This window comes from Columba livia, chromosome 1 (assembly GCF_036013475.1).
Source record: "Columba livia isolate bColLiv1 breed racing homer chromosome 1, bColLiv1.pat.W.v2, whole genome shotgun sequence".
Taxonomy (NCBI): domain Eukaryota; kingdom Metazoa; phylum Chordata; class Aves; order Columbiformes; family Columbidae; genus Columba; species Columba livia.
In genome coordinates, this window is record NC_088602.1 from 87,226,044 (window position 1) to 87,247,054 (window position 21,011).

The 21,011-nt window shown below is 36.4% G+C and overlaps 1 protein-coding gene across 1 annotated transcript in view; it reads left to right on the forward strand.

The window, feature by feature from the left end:
- Nucleotides 1–20,768, forward strand: part of NCAM2 (neural cell adhesion molecule 2) — a 292,092-nt gene extending 271,324 nt beyond the window's left edge. The window contains exons 16-18 of the mRNA XM_065065564.1: nt 9,063–9,267; nt 13,933–14,052; nt 20,207–20,768. Coding sequence (XP_064921636.1) covers nt 9,063–9,267; nt 13,933–14,052; nt 20,207–20,318 — 437 coding nt within the window. The 3' untranslated portion in view covers nt 20,319–20,768. The remainder of the gene's footprint in view (nt 1–9,062; nt 9,268–13,932; nt 14,053–20,206) is intronic.
- The last annotated feature ends 243 nt before the right edge of the window (nt 20,769–21,011 follow it).

A 21,011-nucleotide genomic window follows, 5' to 3' on the forward strand; every position in this document is an offset into this window, starting at 1 on the left:
TTATTCATTTTTATCCGGTCTAAAGTCCTGAGAAAATGTAGTAGTAATTCTTGCCACCATAGTCCCATTACATTGTATGATATTAATAGCTGTGAATATTTGTTTGACATTTAACATTTTTGCGGAGACAATTTCTAGTTAATATGTTATTTTCATATCATTTTAATTATAATACATAAGTGAGCTGTAATACAAGTGAAGTAAATCTTACTGAGTGTATACTTCCAACAGAATTACATTTGAAAATATATACAATGTACTAAAAACTGCTTCTGTGAAAAATATTGCAAGCACTGCAGTTTGTGTAAGTTTCTTTTTCAAAAACAGTATGAAAGGCAAGAAAAAAATCTGAATTTAAAATAGTTTATTCTCATTTGTGAAACAATGGCATTTTTTTTCATCTTGTTCCTGTTTCACCACCACTTTGCTCCACTGATTTCTTTCATGCATGCAGTACTTGCTGTCATCTTTCTGCTTTCTGCCTGAAGAACGTGTGCATAGTGTAAATGTAATGTCCCTCAGCATCTTTCTGAACAGTGTCAAGAAATGTATGTAAATTTGTGCATCTTTCATGTGTTGTTCAAAGTTCATTTTAGTTTTTGCAACTTGTCTTCATTTTTTGTAATAAAGAAAACTGACTTAAAGCATTTCTATCTGTATTTTCTTTATTGCTGATAAATACTGTTTTTCTTGTATTACCTCCTTAATGTATTTTGTAACTGAAGAGACTTGTAACAATATATAAATGTTTTTGTTTTAACAGTAAACCTCAGTGTTTTATCCAATAGTGAACAAAACAAACAAACAAACAAATTAAAATTAGAATTCCCCAATATTTAGTTTGGTTCGTATAGGGTGGCTGCCATGCTACCCCCCCTAATGGAGCAATGTGAAATGTCTGTATAAATACAGAGCCTAAGCACTTGATCCAAACTGATTTAATTATATCACAAAAGGCAGGTGTTTTATACTGGGAGAAACTATATTGGTACACAGCGCTTTCAGATGCTGACACTGCAGTTGTACCAGTGTAAGTATTTCAAGTGAAAACATGCACCACAGACTGGCAGCACTCATAATAATAAATTCCTCTTTGTAGATAATGCTGTAAAACAATAATACATTTAAAATATTGTTCCAAGTAATACTTATCAAAACTGTTGTGTTTACATTTGCTTATGTCTTAAAGAACTAAAAGAAAGGGCTGTCAAACCCAAAATATTTTATCAATTCAAATACAATCCCAACGTAGTTCGACTTTTTTTTCAGGTCTCCTGACTACAGTACTCTGGTGTCAGCTGTCATCCAGTATAAAGATGCAAAAATATCTCAGATCTCTGTGGTATGCGCACAGTGTGATTTTGAATTCTTCCAAATAATGCAATTAAAATAATTTAACCTTTTATGTAATAGCAGTACTAGAACCACACAGAAGTGTACGTTTTCAATACCCATGCCTATCTTAATTAATCTGCACAGCTTCTTAGAAGTTCCTATAAGAGACATGTTCAGTAAATCTGCTGTCAGTTTGGTTGGAGAATCCTGGGACACAGAAACTGAGTCATTTCCCTGAGGCCACATCAAACCTGGGCACGGAGCTGATGCCACAAACTCCACAAAGCTGCCATCATTGCAACAACCTCTGCCCCTCAATGCTGTGGTTTCTCTGCTCTCCCCATTAGTTTTTCTTTCTCAAATACAAAAGGCATTGCTTTCCAATACACGTATTGGAGGGTTTCCCTGACTTTCTGCCCTGAAAATACCAGGAAAATTGTGTCAATTAGCCAGCTGCAGGGTGAAGCAGCCAGCTCTAGAGGTCTATTTCCTCTCTCAAACTTGTGTGTCTGCTGCTCCCACAGAAAGAATGAGGACTTCTGCCCACTTTTCTCTGGGGCTTCCCATAGCAGTTGGCAATAGTAAAAAAATTCTCTTTACTATGGTGACTGAGTAAATACATGAAAGAAGAAGTTGTAACTACCTGAGAACTCTTTAGGCACATTAGATATACTTCAGAGGCTGCTTGGAGATAGTTTGATGATGCCAGGAGTAATTTTTAAAACTTTGCTTAAAAAATGATAAGCCACAACTCCGAAGAACATTTTCACAACCCAGGACACTTTTTCTAGTTAACATTGTCTCCTTTTCTTCTTATCCCTCAGTGCACACAGACAAGACACTGTTGATACTCAAGTTGATATTTACATTACATTTGTTTTATTTAGCTATTTTATTTACATTTTGTTTAAGACACCTTCATATGAAAAGTGGTGTAAAGGGCCATTAGAGTAAATGAGAACCCAAGTCTGTCTTACTTAATACCCAGAAAGAGTCATAATAAAAGAAATTTTCCAGTAAAATTTAGAGGAAAAGATTAATTTCAGAAAATTTGTTCCAAGAGGATCTCTGCCATAATAAAGAAAATCGCCCTCACTTAGATTAAGTATCAGAAAAGCACAACATTTCTGATACCGTTTTAGACATACTCATTTCACTGGCTCCCATCTCTTCTAATTGATAATCCTGGTGGCACCACAGGCTCCCTTGGCTGTGAATGCCCTTCCCTTCTGTGTGTCTTTGTTTGTGGCTCCTCTTGCTGCCAGTGGAACCATTGAAACTCCACTGTAATTGGGCTCAGATTTCATTAGAGGTGGTAGACCAAGAAGATATGTCATTTATGGGTAGAAGAAAGTTAGAGGAAACCTTCTCTTTAGTTAGTTAAATCAGGATCAATAATACTTAGTTTTTGAAGCTGTGTGTCAAGCCTGTCAGAACATATTATTCAGTCTTACAGTACAGAGCACATATCATTGTGTGCTTGTACACTGCCCTTCAGCAGTATCTGTCCTAGCAGAAACTTACAGGAAAAATCCCTGAGGAATAAAAAACATTAAAATTAATGTCAATTATAGCCTTGTTAGCATTTTTTTGTATTAAGGAACGGTCTAGAAAAGAAGATTACTTACTGTCATGGTCTCTTTTGCATTATATATTTCCCCAGTAAAGGTTTGCACTGAATCAGAGTGCTGCAACTGCATTGACTTTTTTATTTCATTGGAAGGTAGACATGTAGCTGCTGGGCACTTACCTGGCTTAAAAGTCAAATTTTATTGTTTTAAATTGCTAAAAGCAGCTCATGCAGCTCTGGCTGTGGCAGCCAAATTATTAGAGCTTGTTTGTGTAGCAGTGAGAGATCAGTGGTTGGTTGCTCCTTTTTGCATCTCATTATTTTTATCTCAATAAGGCACAGGAGTGTGTAGTGATGGGAAGCTCTTGTACAAAGCTAAGAAATGGTTCCTCTTCTAATTAATATAGTCTGCCAGCATCATATGATTCTCACTAAAAAAGCTGGCTACATGCTACCCTTGCATGCTACCGAAGATGGAGTTCACTCTGGGTACCTGTAACTTGTGAGGTTTGCTGGGTGCCACAAAGTCCTTGCATCCCGATCACCCACATCTAAGGAGCTGGAGCACACAACAGCTCCATTTAAACCCCTCTTGGACATTTCCGGTTGGAAGGAGGAAGATATTTTGATAGGCAGTGATTGAAGTTATGCAAGTCCCACAATTTAGATATATCCATTTTCAATATGAGTAAATGAAAAGCATTAAAAGACAGTGAAGTATAAATAACAGACACAATTATTTTTAAAAGAGGAATTACTCTTTTTAGCTGCTATCAATTGAGAAACTATTTCCACTTATTATGCACAAGTTTTAATGTACTTACATCCCCAAAGAGAAAGAAAAAATAAACCACCAACCATTTAAAAGCATCTGAAACAAATGAGTAATTGCAATGATTGAAAGGAAGAACCGTCCTTTGGGTATTTGCAATAGCCTGTCTCCAGCACACCTCATAGTACACCTTTTTATATCTGGGATGAGCCTGTATTAGAGATGCTTATTACCTGTCTGGAATTCTATAACATTTCTATAAATCCTTTTTCTGTTGCTGCTTTTGTTTTTATAATTATGTGCTTGTTGTTTGGATGTGTGTCCTTCTTTTCTGCTCTCCTGATCTTTAGCTTCACAGTGCTTGTTCTGGCAACGGTCTTGGCTTTAGACCCTCATGCTTGTAAAGCTGTTTAATTTTTTCATACTACATCATGATTGTTTGGATGCTAGTCAATGGCTACTAATTTTCAAGATCTATGTTTTCTATCTTTTTAGAGGTTTTTAATAAGTATATAATCCTTGGAAACCTTTGATTCTAAAAAAAGTTCCAGCTCAGATATAAAATTAAAGACAACATTTGTAGGCAGCGCAAAAATAACTGTCATGGTTGAACAACCTTTGTAAGAGTCAATATAACAGGGCAGTTCAAGAAGGTAATAAAAAAGACAATGCTTTTTTTCTTTTTTTTTTTTTTTTAATTCTGCTACTGTCCAGTGCAATATTTTCAGATTCATCTTCTAGCTCATAACTTTCAACTACTTCAGCTCAAGAAGAGTTCCTACTTTAGCTTCAGACTGACCTGAAAGAGAGGACAAACTTACACGTAATATCCCCGTGCACTGATTCACACCCTTTCAAATGTAGCTACCAGGTGCTACCCTAAAAGCATAGGGTAATGCTTAATAGAATTGCTTTTTTTTTTCTTAAAAATGTGCATTACTGTAAAAGGCTAAGGGCTACATAGAATTATCTATCCTTTTAATCCATGCCTGCAAATGGAAGAAAGGCACAAAAAGGTGCTGACTTTTATTTTTTTCAACAAAACTTAAAACCACTGAATGGTTGAAGTTAGAAAGGACATCTGGATGTCATCTTGTCCAACCACCTCCTGCTCAAGGAGAATACTTAGTATAACACTTGCAATTATTATTTTATTGTACCAGCAACTAAATCTATAGGATTCTGTAGGAGTACAGAGAAATTTTGACTGAAGGACAAACGTTCATGTAACATCAGTCTGAATATATGAATGTTGCCTATTAGATTCCCAGCTATTTTTGCAGAACCAGTAGCTGTAGTTTTCCATGTACAAAATGTATCTATACACTCTATACACAACTGTAGATGCTGGCTCTCTCTTTGGGCCTGCTTCTGTTCAGAGTATCTGACTCCTTAAAGACTCGTTAAAGGAATTCACCATGAATTTACTTTTGAGGGTCCAGAAAATTTATCTTTCCAGTTATTTCTCTTCTCTGGGAAATTCTGTTTTACTTGCAAAAGTTCTTCATTGTTTTTTCCCATTATTCAAAGAATGATTTGTGCAAAAATGTTCAGTTATTTTGTTAGAAGTTAGAAATGCAACTTATCAAATGAGTGAGAACTTGAAAATTGCCAGCACTTTCCCTGCCATTTACAGAAACTTGTTTCATTTTTTTAATGCATTTCTGAAAGTTTTGTAATTTTATTTCCATAACTATTCATTGACAAGAACTTATTTGAAGCCGTTTCCCTCATTATCATGACAAGGAGTATTATATTGTTTATGCCACATTCTATGTAACAGAAAGCATATTAGTTTAAGTGTAGCATATTTTTGACAAATTATTATTAAAACTTATTCAGAACTGTGGAAGTTACTCTTTTTTTTTTTTTTTTTTTTTTTTTCCAAGCAGTGTTTTAAAAGGCTCCACTATGATTAAATTACTAAGTCAGGTATACAATAAGCCTTTTCACAAAATTGTTAAGAACTGAGTCTCTCACATTAACATTAAACTTCTATGCTTTAAAATAAGTGTGTTTTCAACTAGAAAAAGAAGGTATATAATGTATAAATACTTTATTGTTGTAGAGCACGAAGTGGAAGTGGTATTTTGAGTCCATTTGCTACATAAAGGAACACTGAAAAAAAAAAAAAAGAAAAAATAATTGCTGCTTATGGTGGGCTTTTTGGCATTGTCTAAGAACTATCACAATAGAGCTAATAGGAATTTTATTTAGGGAAAAACTTTTTTGATAACAAAGGTGTTTTTCAAAGTTGGATGGAAGGCTGTAGACAGCATGACGTTAACATTTAATTCAGTCACATAATTAGTACTTCTAGTGTCATAAGTTATTAAGAAAAAAATCACATTATTGTGATACCATAGATATATTAAGATATGATTTTTGAAAGCAGTCAGGACAAGCCAAAGTCTGCTTTGAATATAATTGACAGTAGTTTTACAGCTGACATTTGTGGAAGAAGGTAGACCAGTACAAAGTCCCGATAATTTAAGCAAGAACAGAATTAAATCAAAGAAGAACTTTTAGAAAATTACTTTTACATATTTTCATGAAGATTAAAAATATACCATAATGCAGATGCTTTTAAAACACATAATGGTCCAATTTCTGCCTGTCTTCAGAAGAAGAAAGGACATGAAGAGCCTAAGAGAGGTGAGCAGGCTGATGATAGCCACGCTCCAGGTCCTGCCAGAGGATGTGGCCGTGTTCCTGTCACTCTTTGGGGTGTGGGAGGTGAAAGAGAGAAATGTAGATGTAATATTTGGAAAAGTAGTGGCAATCATAAGAAATCAGACTCTCAAGTGCTGTGGAACAGATACCTGTAGGAACAGATGGGTTGCAACTAGGAAAAATAGGACTTGGGGCAAATAGGGCGGTAGTAAGGTTGGAGAACTCTGAATGCAAAGGAAATTATCAATCATAAAGAAATAGAAAAATATGTAACCGTCAAATATGTAGGTCTCAGATGTCTCACCAATACCAAGGAGAATAAAAATGAAAAACAAAGTCTTCCCCACAACAGCAAATGAATATGAATATCATTGTGCAAAAGAGCAATATTGTATTATAAACATTTCCTTCACTTGTCAGTGAAAATGTTGTGTAGGCTTTTCTGTCACTGAATCATTCAGGGTGGGAAGCTTGCCACATCGCAATGTTCCAGTGACACTGGAAATGCTGTTTACATCAGAGAAAAACATATCTCCCCATGATGAAAAATTCTTAACACTGCATTAAAAAAAAAAAAAAAAATCCTAAAAATATAACAGCAACAAAACAACCCTGAAACCCTTTAAAATGTGGATTGAAAGACCATAATTTTTATCCTCCATGGTTCTATTTAGTGGTTAAGATGGTATAGAGAGGAAAATTTTCCTGTATAATGTCTCAAGAATGGGACTCTATATCTGTTCAAACATGAGCTTTTTCAAAAAACTAGAATTAAATATTTATACCTTCCTGATGATTCATATCAGTAAACACAAATGACTGAAGCTTAGAAAGGAAGTCATCGGATAGATGGGTGGATATATGGATAAAGTAAGTTTTGGAAGATGTATCAGAAGTTATATAAAGAAAGAAAATGTGAAATGTCAACTTCCAACACTGCTGATGGGGCAATATGTAAACGATACATTGTTTTACTTCTGTACCATTATTTTTTTTACTTACATAGCGCTTTTTAAGTCGTTCTGAAGAAAAGAAAATAACTTTGAAGTAATACCTGCCAGTTTATCTGCCTATCCATACATGTAAATATATATCCTTTGAATTCTGTTTTATTGTACAAAAAAATTCTGAAAAATAGTTCTGTAAGAAACCAAACTATACAATAGACAATTGAATCAATTACATAAGAATTAAAATGTTCTTCTTTTGAAAAAATCTTTTACTTTTCCATTTGTTATGTCACATAGGCTAACAAAGCATATATTTCTGTTAGCATGCACTGATTAAGAAGTCCTCAAGAAAATAATTTTCGTGTTATATTTGAAAGGGTAAATAGATATTTTCTTAAAAATTACTTACACAGAAATATGAAAGCTTGAATTATATTCTTAATTTAAAAAAAGCTCACATTGTATCAGAGAGGGGTAGAGGAAGAAGAGGAAGATGATATTGATAGCCCCATTAAAACATTTATATTATATTACATTTTATTAAGCTTTGGTGTCTGTTATGACATGATTCAAATAACTTCCCGTCAGAAAAAATCTTGCTCTTACTTTGGCAACAGGCATAGATGCAAATGGGAATGTGTCACTGCATTGCTGGCTCCAAGGCATTGTGCTGATATGCAACACCAAGGTGCAGAAAACCCAGTTCCACTCCCCTGTGGAGTTTGCTCAGGACATAACCTCACACCAACCAATTGTCACTAGCAGATTTCTGAACTAGACTGACACCTTCTTGAACCAGCACGAACTGTTACTGAGGTGGCACCTTTTTCTTCCCTAGTTTATTGATCAGATACAAGTCATCTCCTTCATAAGGATCATCTGAGTTCACAAACACAATAGCTGTTCTTCTGAGAATCACACTATTGAAAACAGTCTGGAGCATTTTTATCTCTTATGGAAATGTCAACTGAGTCAAAACTTTTTTTTTTTTTTTTTTTTTTCCTGAGATTTGTAATAAAGTAAAAATAGCTAAGCATCAGATTTCATAATGCAAATGCAGAAGGCAAAATCAGGTGTGGCATATGTTTGTTTTGAAGTACATGAATGTATTTTCAAGGTACAAGACTATACAAAATGAGGTCCTAACTCTATGATCATTTAATAATATACATAGTTTTCCTCATACTAGTTTATTTAAGACTAACTGTGTGCAATTGTTTGCAGATTAAACAGCTTGAATTTATTTCTTTGGAGACATTTTTTCATTCTACTTTAATTAAAAAAAATGACTTTGCATTAATAAATACTGTTTTAGCACTTTCTTAAACCTTTCAGTAATTCTGCTTAGCAACACTGCTAATAAGTTATATTTGAAATGTGGAAAATGACTACAAATATCAGCATATTTATATATGTTCAACATTTAAAATTATTTTCTTAGGCTGCATAATGATACTCGTGGTCTTGGAGTTTTAAAATGTTATTTATTATTAAATAATGTCATTTGCACTCTGTGACCCTATTGGAATTTTAGCACTGGGAAAATATTATATAGAAAAGATTTTTGTGTGTGTGTGATTTTTTTTTTTTTTATATCAGGTTGTATAAATGCTTAATCTTTGTGATGGTTTATTTTCATTAATTTCTGAATGGTTCATTTCTAAACATCCTTTAGTCTCCTGGACTACAGCTTAAAAGCTTTAGCAAATGGTACTCTTTGGGATGAATTTTATTAATAAATTTTAATTTTCTTTCCTTCAAGACACAATTTTTAATGGTCTTGGACTTGGTGCTGTCATTGGCCTGGGAGTGGCAGCCCTTTTGTTAATCCTGGTTGTGACTGATGTTAGCTGCTTCTTTGTACGACAATGTGGATTGCTAATGTGCATCACCAGGAGGATCTGTGGGAAAAAGAGTGGTTCAAGTGGAAAAAGTAAAGAACTGGAAGAAGGAAAGGCAGCTTACTTGTGAGTATTAATCATATATTTTGGAAACTACATTAAAAGAAAAAAGTTGGCTGTCCAACTTGCATTAACTTCATGGCCATTTTGGACGGTGGCAAGGAGAAGTCCTAAAATGTTTCTATTACTTGGAAAAGTGTTCCCCTGAAATGTATAGAATTGTTTGTGTTGCCTTAAAATAAAAATGCATTGGGAAAAAAAAAAAAAAAAAAAGCAGCAAAAAGCAGCATTTGCCATACTTCACTCTTTTGCAGCTTGAGACAAAGGAATTCAGTCATAATTCATTAACAGATTAATAGTTATAGGCAGATCTTTGATCTATGAGGGACATGTAACAGATCATTGTAACTCCATTTCTGCCGATTCGTCTTTGAGCTGTTAATACCCAAAATCGGTGCATATGGTTGTGACAGTCACTGAATCTGGGAGTAAAGGACATATTATCAGGTTCAATCCATGAAAGAGTTTTTCTTCTTGTATATAGCACTTGATAGAAAATCTTGGGTTTTGTCCATAGTCTTTAGGAATAAAATGTATTGTTGATTTTTTAAAAATATGAATGTTGTGTTGGATGTGGGTGAAATGCTGGTGAGTGTGATTGCTCTTCATAACAACAGTGAATGATTGCTAAACTTGAGTGGGGAAAAAACAATCCTGATTCTCACAAATACGCTTGTATAGTGGCTACTTCATCAGACCAATGTGAATGAACCCATCATTTATGTGCAAATATGTTTCCTTAAATGGTAAGAGTGGATAGTGAGATCTCTGGCAAAACAGTTCAAATACTGATTGCATAAAATTATGGTGCTTTAAAGACCAAACATTTACAAAAGGTAAGCTGGAGAAAGGATTATTTATTGTCCCTCATTTTAGGCAGTTCCTCTTATTTAACTAAAAATTGCATAGTTTCCTCATTATGTTCATCTGATAGACTTGTTATGCATACACTGTAATATCTGTGAGAATGCTGTTTTTATGTGGTTTAAATAACATTTACTGTTCCAGTTCCTGTGTGCTGTAGCTCTCCTAATAGTCAGGCTTTGCAGTTCATTGTCCTGCAGCTTCCAAGATCCATCCTTTCCCAGATGCCTGTAGAGCAGATCATATTTCACAGCCCTCATTATTCATAGCTGTATTGGGCTTCTTCATGGATGGCAATGGAGGTATAAGTGTCTTTTTTGGTTTTAGTTCTGGATTCATAGACTGTGTCTTAGGTAACTTGATTACATTTCTTGGTTGCGTTCTCAATCATTTTTTGAAACACCTCTGTAGAACAAAACTGATCATAGTTAGGGTCATAGAATTTATATCAAATAATGCTTCTGAATAGAAGTTATGCCATAAGATAGCTATTTCATAATTCTCCACTGCTTACAGTAAGAGAAAGAATAACAGCATTTTTCTTTTTGTATGAAGCCAGCATGCCTGGGTTAATAGAATCAAGATGTGAAGCTTCTGGCTCTGACTCAGCTGTCCTTTCCTATCGAGCACAGCACTTCAGCTTATGCTTTGATTTGACATTCAAGAAGTTACCAAGTATGAATTGGTGTACAGACCCTTTCTGAATGGGAAGATCCTAGGGAGCTAAAGTTGCAAATGTCACTTGACAGCAGTTTATACCTTGCTATCAACATCTCATACCCAAATGCCATTCCATGCTGTCCCAGAATAGCATAAAGCCGATTACTTAATTTCTCAATGACACTTCTTTTGCAAGAACAACTAACTGGTTTAATTACATTTCTTTCCTTGTTGGGGTGATCCTCAGTCAGTTAGATCATAAAATATCTGAGACTGTTCTTAGCATAAATAAAATGTCAGGCTAAAATTTCAAGACAGGCGTGAAGAGTCAAAATTTGAATTTGTTTCCTGTGAACTGCAGTTCCCTAAAAGACACTGACATGTCACTCTTTTAAATATGTCAGTTTGCATTCTGGATTTTTGTATGGGTTTATGGTATGTTTATTTGTTACATTTTGATTGTAGGATATATATATAGTCATTGAATATTTTCCACATGTAATGAATGTAGATGATAAAATGTGTGTAACACACGCACAGCCACCTGGAACAGAAATAACACAATGTGTTTTCTACAAATCTCTGTTCTGTCTGTGGAATTTTTAATTGTTACGCGGTTTGTACTTTTGTACAGATCAGTTTCTCAAACTTATGTGAACACTGTTCACTAACAACATCTCTTTTAGGCTTTTGGTTATGCAATAATGTTTGTCTGCAAGACTGCAGGCATACAGACAAACTACGTAGAACTTACTGTTCCCTCCACCAGTCCTACTATGATCCACAGTCTTTTCATAGATTTGAGGTAGCCATGACAGTAATGTGCATCATCTACAGAAATGAGCATTATATCCATTTGTGTATCTTGAAGTAGATATTATTGAAGTAGAATTTAACTTGCAGATATGAATAAGGACAAATAATGCAGGGTTTTTTTAACAAATAACCAGAATCTTTTCAACTTCTACCCATTACTCCTTCCATAGTCAACTTCTTGGCTACATATTTACCTGCCCTATACTCTTATTACCCCACAAAAATGTTCCTTGAGGATTCCTACCAGATGATGGTAGAGGTTTCCAGATACTTCCTGATTAGATGGATTATTGTACTTGTAACAGCCTTGTCCCATCCCAACAGATGGGATGAGGGATGAGTTAACTCTGAACTGACACACACTCTGACTCAACAGATCAGATCAGGTGTGAGTTAACTTTGGGTAATTCCACACGGCAATGTAAAGTGAATGACAGACAGTCACTCCGGGGGTCCAATTATAAATTTACTAAAAGCACGTGGTAGAATACAAATTACAGTGATTAGTGACTTGGCAAAAGTATGTTATAATATCACAAAACTTATCAATACATTGACAGCAAAAGAACTTCTACAAATGGTCGATTGGCAACAATTAGTAACTAAAATACAAAACTTAAAAAGGCTTTAACAGCAGAACTTAAAATGGTGTTACGTTTATATGTTCAAGAAAAAGGAAGAGAGAGAGAGAGAAAGACTAAGATATGAGAGAGAGAGTAAGATATAAACTAAGATATGAGAGAGAGAAGAAGAGAGTAAGATATCACCACTCCACAGGTTATCGATCCAGCGATGTCTGGTGAAGGGAGGGTGGACGCATTGAAGAATTGTGGGATCATTTTATAACCCAGTTCATTTACATGTGAGCAGTTCATCTCCTCCCTCTACTCGCTCTTCATGCTAATTAGAAAGACTCTTCTGGAAATGGGTCTGGGGTCTTCAAACTAGGGGAAAGTTCATGGTACTGACCAGAAGTGAGTTGTCTTGCCTATCAGGGGTAGCTGTTGGTTTGTGGTTTCTTCTGGTAGTTGATTGTCTGACAGATGGTTCATCTCTATCATCCCAATTAGGCCATGAGGCCTTTCACAGCAACACTATTAATTGCCCTTATTTTCCAAGGTGTCTGCCTCCATGGCCATAAAACTTTAGGAAAGATAAGATGAGGTGTCATCTATCTTTTCCTCCAAAGTAACAAAAAACAGACGTTTGAGGCATAACAAGGTCCTTTGTTCTGCTAAGGATGGGCGAGAGTAAGCGCTTCAAGGTTGTTACAAGCCCGTTCAAAGATTATCTTCTGAGGAATAATACAAAAATGTGAAATATTAACTAGACCAGGGTCTAACTGGGTCTTTGCTATGGCACATAGCAGTCTAACTGTTCTCTAGAATATCACAGGCCCATAAAATAGTCTGTTAAATATAAAAGTAATTGTTTGTCTATATCTCAGTTACCCTTTGTTTCAAGACTGCAGCTGATAAAGTTCCAGGAAACAATTTGTGATGTGATGACAGGAATAGGGAAGAAATGTTGACATGGAAAGAGGTTTTATTTTGGAAATATCAGATATATCTTGGGTATCCTTTGATCTGTCTTTCAGGAGTAAAATTATATGCAAGTTTTTAATTAGTAGTAATATCGTTAATACCTCTGTAGCAGGGAACATTGCTTGCCATATCATGGCCATATCACCAACAAAAGTGCAGTGACAGTTCTCACTTCTTCATCTTACTTACAATTCATTGTCCCATGCGCACAAGAGTTGTTCGTTTGCTTACATGCAAGAAACTGGCATTTGTTCCTAAAATGGGAGGAATATGACATATTATAGAAACAAAGTTTCTTCTAAAAGAAGGGGCTAATTTCTTATCACACAAGAGCTCTTTACCCAGTTCTGGCAGCTGGGATTGCCACAGCCTCAGGAGATTAAAGTACACTTCTGCAGTGTGTACATGAAGGCTCTTTACACTTTCAGAAAGGTTCAAGAATGACTAGGCATCAAGAACCTATATTTATTGTGCTAGGTTAAGAAAATTTACATCTATTCCCATGAAGACACCATCGTCTTATTATTTAGTAGTAAAAAGAATACTCTTTTGAGATGCTAATCCATGGTATTTGTGGAGATAGGTAAGTAACCATGGATACAGGATGATTTGAAGACTTCAAGGAATTGGGAACACACTGCTAAATGGTCTCAGTAGTGTAAGTCACTGATAATTAGTTCTGCCTTTTCTTTGCTGACTTGAGAGATGGGTTCTTGGTAATCAGTTATGTGCAATGTATGTGGTTAGTATGATGACATGAGACTGAGACGTTTTTAATAATTTTCAGGAAAGATGGATCAAAAGAGCCAATAGTGGAAATGCGAACAGAGGATGAAAGAATTACTAATCATGAAGACGGGAGTCCAGTAAATGAGCCAAACGAGACAACTCCCCTCACAGAACCAGAGTAAGTAGCCTGACATTTCCCAGCATTTCACACAAGCTTCTCCCAGCTGCAAGGACAGACTGGGCTTCCCATGCTCTGGGAATGAGATACACAGCATCGTCAGAATGGTGTAATGTGGCAATGCAGTTTACTGGTGTGATTTTTACAATAGTTCGTCTAAACCATTGTACCCTATGTACAACAATTTTTCTCTTCTTTCTGTGACTGCCAAGGTTTAATGCAAGGCAACAATAAACTGTGGCAGATGCTCTCTGTTATCCCCTCACTCACCCTCCACTTAGATAGGAAAAAGTGATAAGGAGGAATGAAGAAAGACTTTGCAAGTTGGAAAAAACTTTTTAAATGCTTTAGTAATGCTACTAATAAATAGAGAAAATATATAAAATATACAAAAACAATCCTGAATGTCCTAGGGTAGAGCAGCATTGCCCGATATGGAGTTGTCATTACTTCAGCAGTGGTGGAGCTGGGAGCTGGTGTGGCTCCAGCAGCTGCAGGGCAGGCACCCAGAAGTCCTGGACAGGACTTCACAGCAAACCAGAACTGGATTCAGGGATGCAGGGTCCTCAGGGACAGCAGACAGGGTCCTCTTCAGACACCAGCCAGAGGCCCTCATGATCTCCCTCTTTCATAGGGTGTATGATGCATATGGGATGGAATGCTCAGTTGGTCAGTTTTAGTCACCTGTTCTGTCCACCCCTCCTTGCAAATACTTCCCTTTTGCAATGGAACGTGTGAGATCTTACCAGTCTTCTTGGTCGTTATAGCAATAAATCTAAACATGGAACTTCTTCTGCATTCCAGTGGTCACTCTTATCAGTCCAGAGTGAGCAGTGTCTCAAAAAACGTAGCTAAATTCAGAAAAGTGCAGTTACTTAGAAGATACTTAGAAGAACTTAGCTGAAAGGAAAATTCACTAAAAGAGATCTGGTCTTGTTTTTGACAAAACCAGGACAGTGACCCAGAGTACATTCACATCTGGGCATTATGCAGCTTTTGGATGGCAACACCATGATAGCGACAATTCTGAATTCTATCTTTACACCACCGCCTGTTTGGACACTAGCAAGTATCTAGAGAAATTTGCTGGCCCTCCTTGCTGCCCTGACTCCTGAGGAGCTGCCCCTGTGCTCTTTGTGAAAACAGACCTCATGTCAGGGCTGGGGGCCACAGGCAGCCTTGCTTTACCCTCCGCAGCCCATCCATATTCCCTGACCAGGGTCCAGGAGCCCACGTCACCTCCAGCCTCATTAGCAGTTCATGCCCAGTCCTGGCCCCAGTGGGACACAGACCTGCATCCTGCTGCCACCCAAGCTCTGCCTGCTGCAGGGGCTGGAAGGTGAGATCATGTCCCTGCTTGCCCTCTCTGGCAGCTCCAAAGCTCGCCCTGATGCTTCCCCTGCTCCCAGTTACCCTCCAAACCCCCTGGGGGGACCATGGCGGCAGAGGCAGGTCACAGCTCTGCCCCCTTCTCTCTCGGCCCTGGCAGCTGCAGTCACCTCACCCATCAGCCCCCCTGACCCTGCAGGACGAGGACAAGGATTTTTTCATTCAGGTGCAGCTGACCTTGACCACATACCCAGGGCTTGCCCAGCAGTTATTAACCACTCTGTGAGAATAATCTGACTTGCTGGAGTTGCCTTAGGTTGGATCACACAGACATCCCCACACACGCCCTGTGTGTAGGGCACAATGATCCCATGCTCCAGAAACGCAGCTCCTCACTGAGTGGTCCCTTCCTGCTTTCACTCACCTAACTGATAGCTTAGCTCACTATGTGGTGTAATTGGGTTAACAGTGCTGAAGGACAGCACACAGCTCCTTCATCCTCCCTTCCCATCCCTGCAAGTGATTGTCAGCACAGAGATCACAGCAGTTTTGCCCTTGGGTTTGCAGGTTCTGACTACTTCCTGGGTCACAGGGACCAGGCTTGGGCTAGGATATCCCATGTGCTGGAAGTCAGGTCCTCTCCTCAATTTTGCCACTGCAGCCCCTGGAATGGATTAAACTGGGTAGAGCGGCTGGTGTTTGTGCCTGAATAGCACTTTTTGAAAACTGTGTGGAGGATAAACTAACATTTGTGACAGGGCACAAGGAATCACAGAATCACAGAATGTTAGGGATTGAAAGGGTCCCCAAAAGATCATCTAGCCCAATCCCCCCACTGGAGCAGGAACACCTAGATGAGGTTACACAGGAATGTGTCCAGGCGGGTTTTGAATGTCTCCAGAGAAGGAGACTCCACAACGTATCTGGGCAGCCTGTTCCAGTGCTCTATCACCTTCACTGTGTGGAAGTATTTTGCTAAGATTACTATCACAATGAAAGCTTCTGATATGCTTGTTTTTTTCTTCTGAAAATTCAGTTTGAAGAGAAACTAATATTTCAACAAAGGTGATGACAGTACCATTCCTTCTATTAAGAACCCAACTAGTGCTGTTAAGAGACATGAGCTTATTGCTCAAGAGTTTCATTTCTGAGCCTCAAAAGTTTCTTGATTTGAAGTTATTAAAGAAAACACAAGGCATCTTTGGTTTGAGCCCGAAGCTTTTAATGTATTGTGAAAATCTCCTACCTCATGAGATCTTAGAGCTGTATTAAGTATAGAAACTGACCTGTTTAGTATTTGATGGAATCACAGTTGATTTTTAAAAGGAGAGGATGTTCTTATAAAAGTATTTTTCTCGTTCTGAAAATAAAAAAAAAAAAAAAGTTAAAAAAAAAAAAAATTACTTCCTTGCCATTACCTAGAATTGCAAATGCCAGAACCTTTAGTTAGAAAAAAGCATGTGTTATTGGCTGTCATTGGCATTTGTAGTAAATGGTGGAAAGGTATTAAGTAACTGCACATTAAGCTATATAATTATTTAATGAACCCGTATTTAGAGACTTCAAACTCATGCCAATTAAATAATTATGGAATTTGTTGAAAGACTAGTGATATGTTTGCTCTTCATATTATAATTTATACTGAAGAGCATTCTAGAGAACCCACAGTTATCTAAGCAGTGAGGAGAATGTAGTTGTAAACATTGTAGAAGTCCAGCCTTGGATATGTTAGTGAGTAAGGCACCACTCCACATTTTTTCATGCTTCAAGGCTATTTGTACCACCAGATTTTGAAAATACGATTGAGATACACCTAGCAAAGGACATGATACAAGGAAAGAGTAAGTTCAGTTCTCCCTGCTTGTCCCAGTCATTAGAACAACTGACAGGAGTGAAATATTGGAATGTTAAGATCAAAACTGTTTTATTATCTTAGGGGAAAAGGAAATAATCAGTCACTGGTGGCTCAGAAAAATAACTAAAGGATAGTAACAACTGATAAGGAGTTTGATGGGTATTATGTCCTTGGGAGAATAGGACTGCTAAGAAATATTAATAATAATGACAGTTTCCTTCTTTGTAATTTCTTCTCCCACAAGCAATGGCAAAAGGCAGCACTCCTAAGGTACAGCTGGATGGAGGTCAGCTAAAGTTTCTGGACAGTGTCACTTAGGAAATCAAAGATGAATAGAACATCATGCAGTGAGGACATCTGAAGGGCCACTGGTACTAGGGAAACATGGAAAGACACAAGTCGTAACAAATCAAAGGGAGAAGCAATGTAAAGTATGGGTGAGATGTCACAAAAAGAATGGAGGACGCAGTAGGGTAGAAGTAAGTGTCTCAGTAGGAATGACACAAAAAAAACATTGTCAACAACAGGTGCTATTAGCCAGAAAGGCTGCGCAGGGCATGAATGACCAATGGGGATCTTGGATGGAAGAGCTTAGCTTGCAGGAAGGAAAAGTTTCAAGGATAATTCCAGGCAGGCGATGTTCATACAAGGTGGGATTCACTCTGGCTAATTAAGGCTGTCATGAAGGTATACCAGATAAACCTTCAATTTAATTTAGACTAAATATTTTGAATAATTAGTTGAATTATTTTGAAAACTAGCAAATTATACTCAGAACTTTAAATGCAATTTAAGCATTTGTGGAAAGTAATTAATATAGAGATAACTGCCTCTTACAATAATGGAGTATTTTCATTATATTGCTCAGCGTATTATTCAGTAATCTACATTTTACCTTGAATCACATGTTTCTTGTCAAAGCCAGGTTTGAGATCCATGTTTGGCAGATGAGCATAAATCACTTTTACCTGGAAGTCAACAAGTTTTAATAATACTGGCATAAAATCAATTTAAGCTGTGCATTTCATATTACATTTCTGTAATATGATTAAAATATCACATGCAATGTGGTACTATAATTACATTCCATTGTTTTTCCAGTATTGGTTGAGTTTTTCTTGGTATTAATGAACCTGGGTGAATTCCAGTATCAAAATGTCTAGGAGCCATTTTCCTATAAACTAGGAAAGTAAATATCCCAGCTAAAGTTTTGTATGAGTAATATCAGCAGACTATTCCAGTGTAGCCACATGCAAATAATTTTAACTTACTTGTAACATGCTGTTAATTCGCTTCTCCAAAACACAATTTATTTAAATTTCCACACAGTATAGTCTGTCAATTGCGCAGTTATTACATTGACTCAATATTTCCTCCCTTTCAGCACCATTTTTTGGAGAAATTACTCTGCCTTTATATATAACTAGATTAAATTAGGTCTTTTTTTTATACTAGTTTAAGTGATTTGCATTATCAGGCCATTAACACAGGTGCCTGCTTACCTAAAATGCATCCCGTGAGCCATACTTCCTCTGCCCCATTGTTTTATTCTCTTTAAAAAATAGATTTGTGTTGATTCTGCTGTTTTCATTTGTTCAGGCATCATGTTGTGGGCTAAAATCCATTTCCTTTGGGTGTGCCATGTGAAACAGACAATTACTAGAGATTTCCCTCTACAATCAAAGCCAGACAGCTCATACATATCCCACATATCTTACTGAAATAGAACAAGTTAGTCTTCTCTCTGTTTTCTATCAGATATAGGTTGTGCTTTCTGTTTAACCTGTGGATAAACAACATCTTTCTTAGTTCATTTCAGACTGGCATTTGGGGTATTGGTTTGGTTTATTTGTTGTTATTAAATACTGTTATTACAAGATGTTCCTAAGGGATTCCTCAGACTGGTTTTGAACAGTATATTGCTCTTTGGGACATCAAAGTGGAAATTTACTGAAATATTTAACAGTTGTTATGAATAAAAAAGGCATATGCATACTAATCCCTAGTTAAAAACCAGAAAGAAAACCCAAGCTGGAGTCACTACAAACAGCTATTATGCCCATGAAACATTATTACAAGAACATCTTAGTAAACCATACATATTATTGACAGCTATATTTTTTAACAGCTAACTGCTGGCAGTAGACAATCAATGATTTTCAAGACCTTTTTGAATGAAATCAGTATTTTGCCTTTCCTGTAAAGTGAGGATGGGGACTCCTTTGCCATTGGAATTAAGCATTATAAAACCCAAAGGAATGTTTAGGCCATTTCTGAAATTAAAATATCATCTGAAGGTCTTCTTACATTCAAATAAGAACAGCTTCTATGACAAGGATGAAAATAAGTAGTCAGCTTCTTTTTGTGGCATTTTTTCAGATTTTTCACTGTGTTAGTCTTAAAAGAATGTAAGTTATTAACATAGCTATTGTGTGCTTTTACAAAAATGAATAGTAAAAGTTTCTAAATAATAAAATAACTTCCATTATCTCCTTCTTCTATAAGAAGTTCTTTCCTTTATGTCTTGTCATAACCTTCAATGACATATCTTCTTTCAAATACAATTGAATTTACATTTAGAAGCAGACATTAAAAAAAGAGTATAATCTAGAATCAGCAAAAGGTTTGACTGTGTTTCATGGTATCCTTGGGATCACATACCTCTGTATTGTCTTGAGTCAGTATTATTTGGCGTTCTATTGTTTCGGTTGTCTTATTAAAAGAAATTACATTTTGGGCAGCAGCAATATTAGTGTAATGTGCTATTTAGCATTTTCTGGCTTTGTAGAAATGGAAAGAGTTAATATTAATTTATTTAAAAGCAAAGAACCTCAGTAATTATACATTATTTTCAATAAACTATATTTTCAGAAACACTCTGGACTGTGTAAACAATACATAGATTGTAGACTTAAATTGTGGATTATATGTTATTCATGTGCTACCATGATTCCTCTTTTCTTCTGACAGGAAGCTGCCACTAAAGGAGGAAAATGGGAAAGAAGCTTTAAATCCAGAAACCATAGAAATCAAAGTTGCTAATGACATCATCCAGTCAAAAGAAGATGATAGCAAAGCGTGATAAGATAAACTACAGCTGTCTGGATAATGCATTTGGATTGAAGCAACCCCGTGACCAAAACTTTACAGCTGACCTTAATCTCTTGGGAAACTTAAGCTTGGAATAGTTAGTACACGTGTACATATGATGAAACAGTTTCTGTCTATGGTTCCTTTCTATTTTTTGGTTAATGGTTTTAGTATGTAGTTTTGCTGACACCAAGTCCCATGGTATAAATTTGAAAAATCTGCAGAATAAGAACTGTAATTTACTATAAAACAAAGTATATCTATTTAGAAGAATACTTTACAAAGCACCCCTAACCATAAACAACATATCAGGTCTCTCCAGATTCTACAGTGCAAGCTACATAAAGTGCCATATACTGCTGTATTTGTTTCCATTTATCATGAAGCAAAAGTTTAGGTTGCCTTTAGAAAAAAAAAAAAAAAAAGAAAAAAAAAGAAAGAAGCCAGTCTTAGTATAATGTTTAAGACCTTAGTACTGGCAGAGACTCAGTAGTCATTTCAGCTGTGCTTATCCCTTGAAAGAGACAGAAAAAAAAGACACTCTTCAACACAGAGTCAGCTCCACCGGCAATTCTACCTGGGTTCTTTGTTATAATAAAAAGTTGATAAACATGATGTACAGATTTAAATAAAATCAGATAAAAAATTTGTAGCAGTATATTGGGCCTCATCCTAACTACATGAG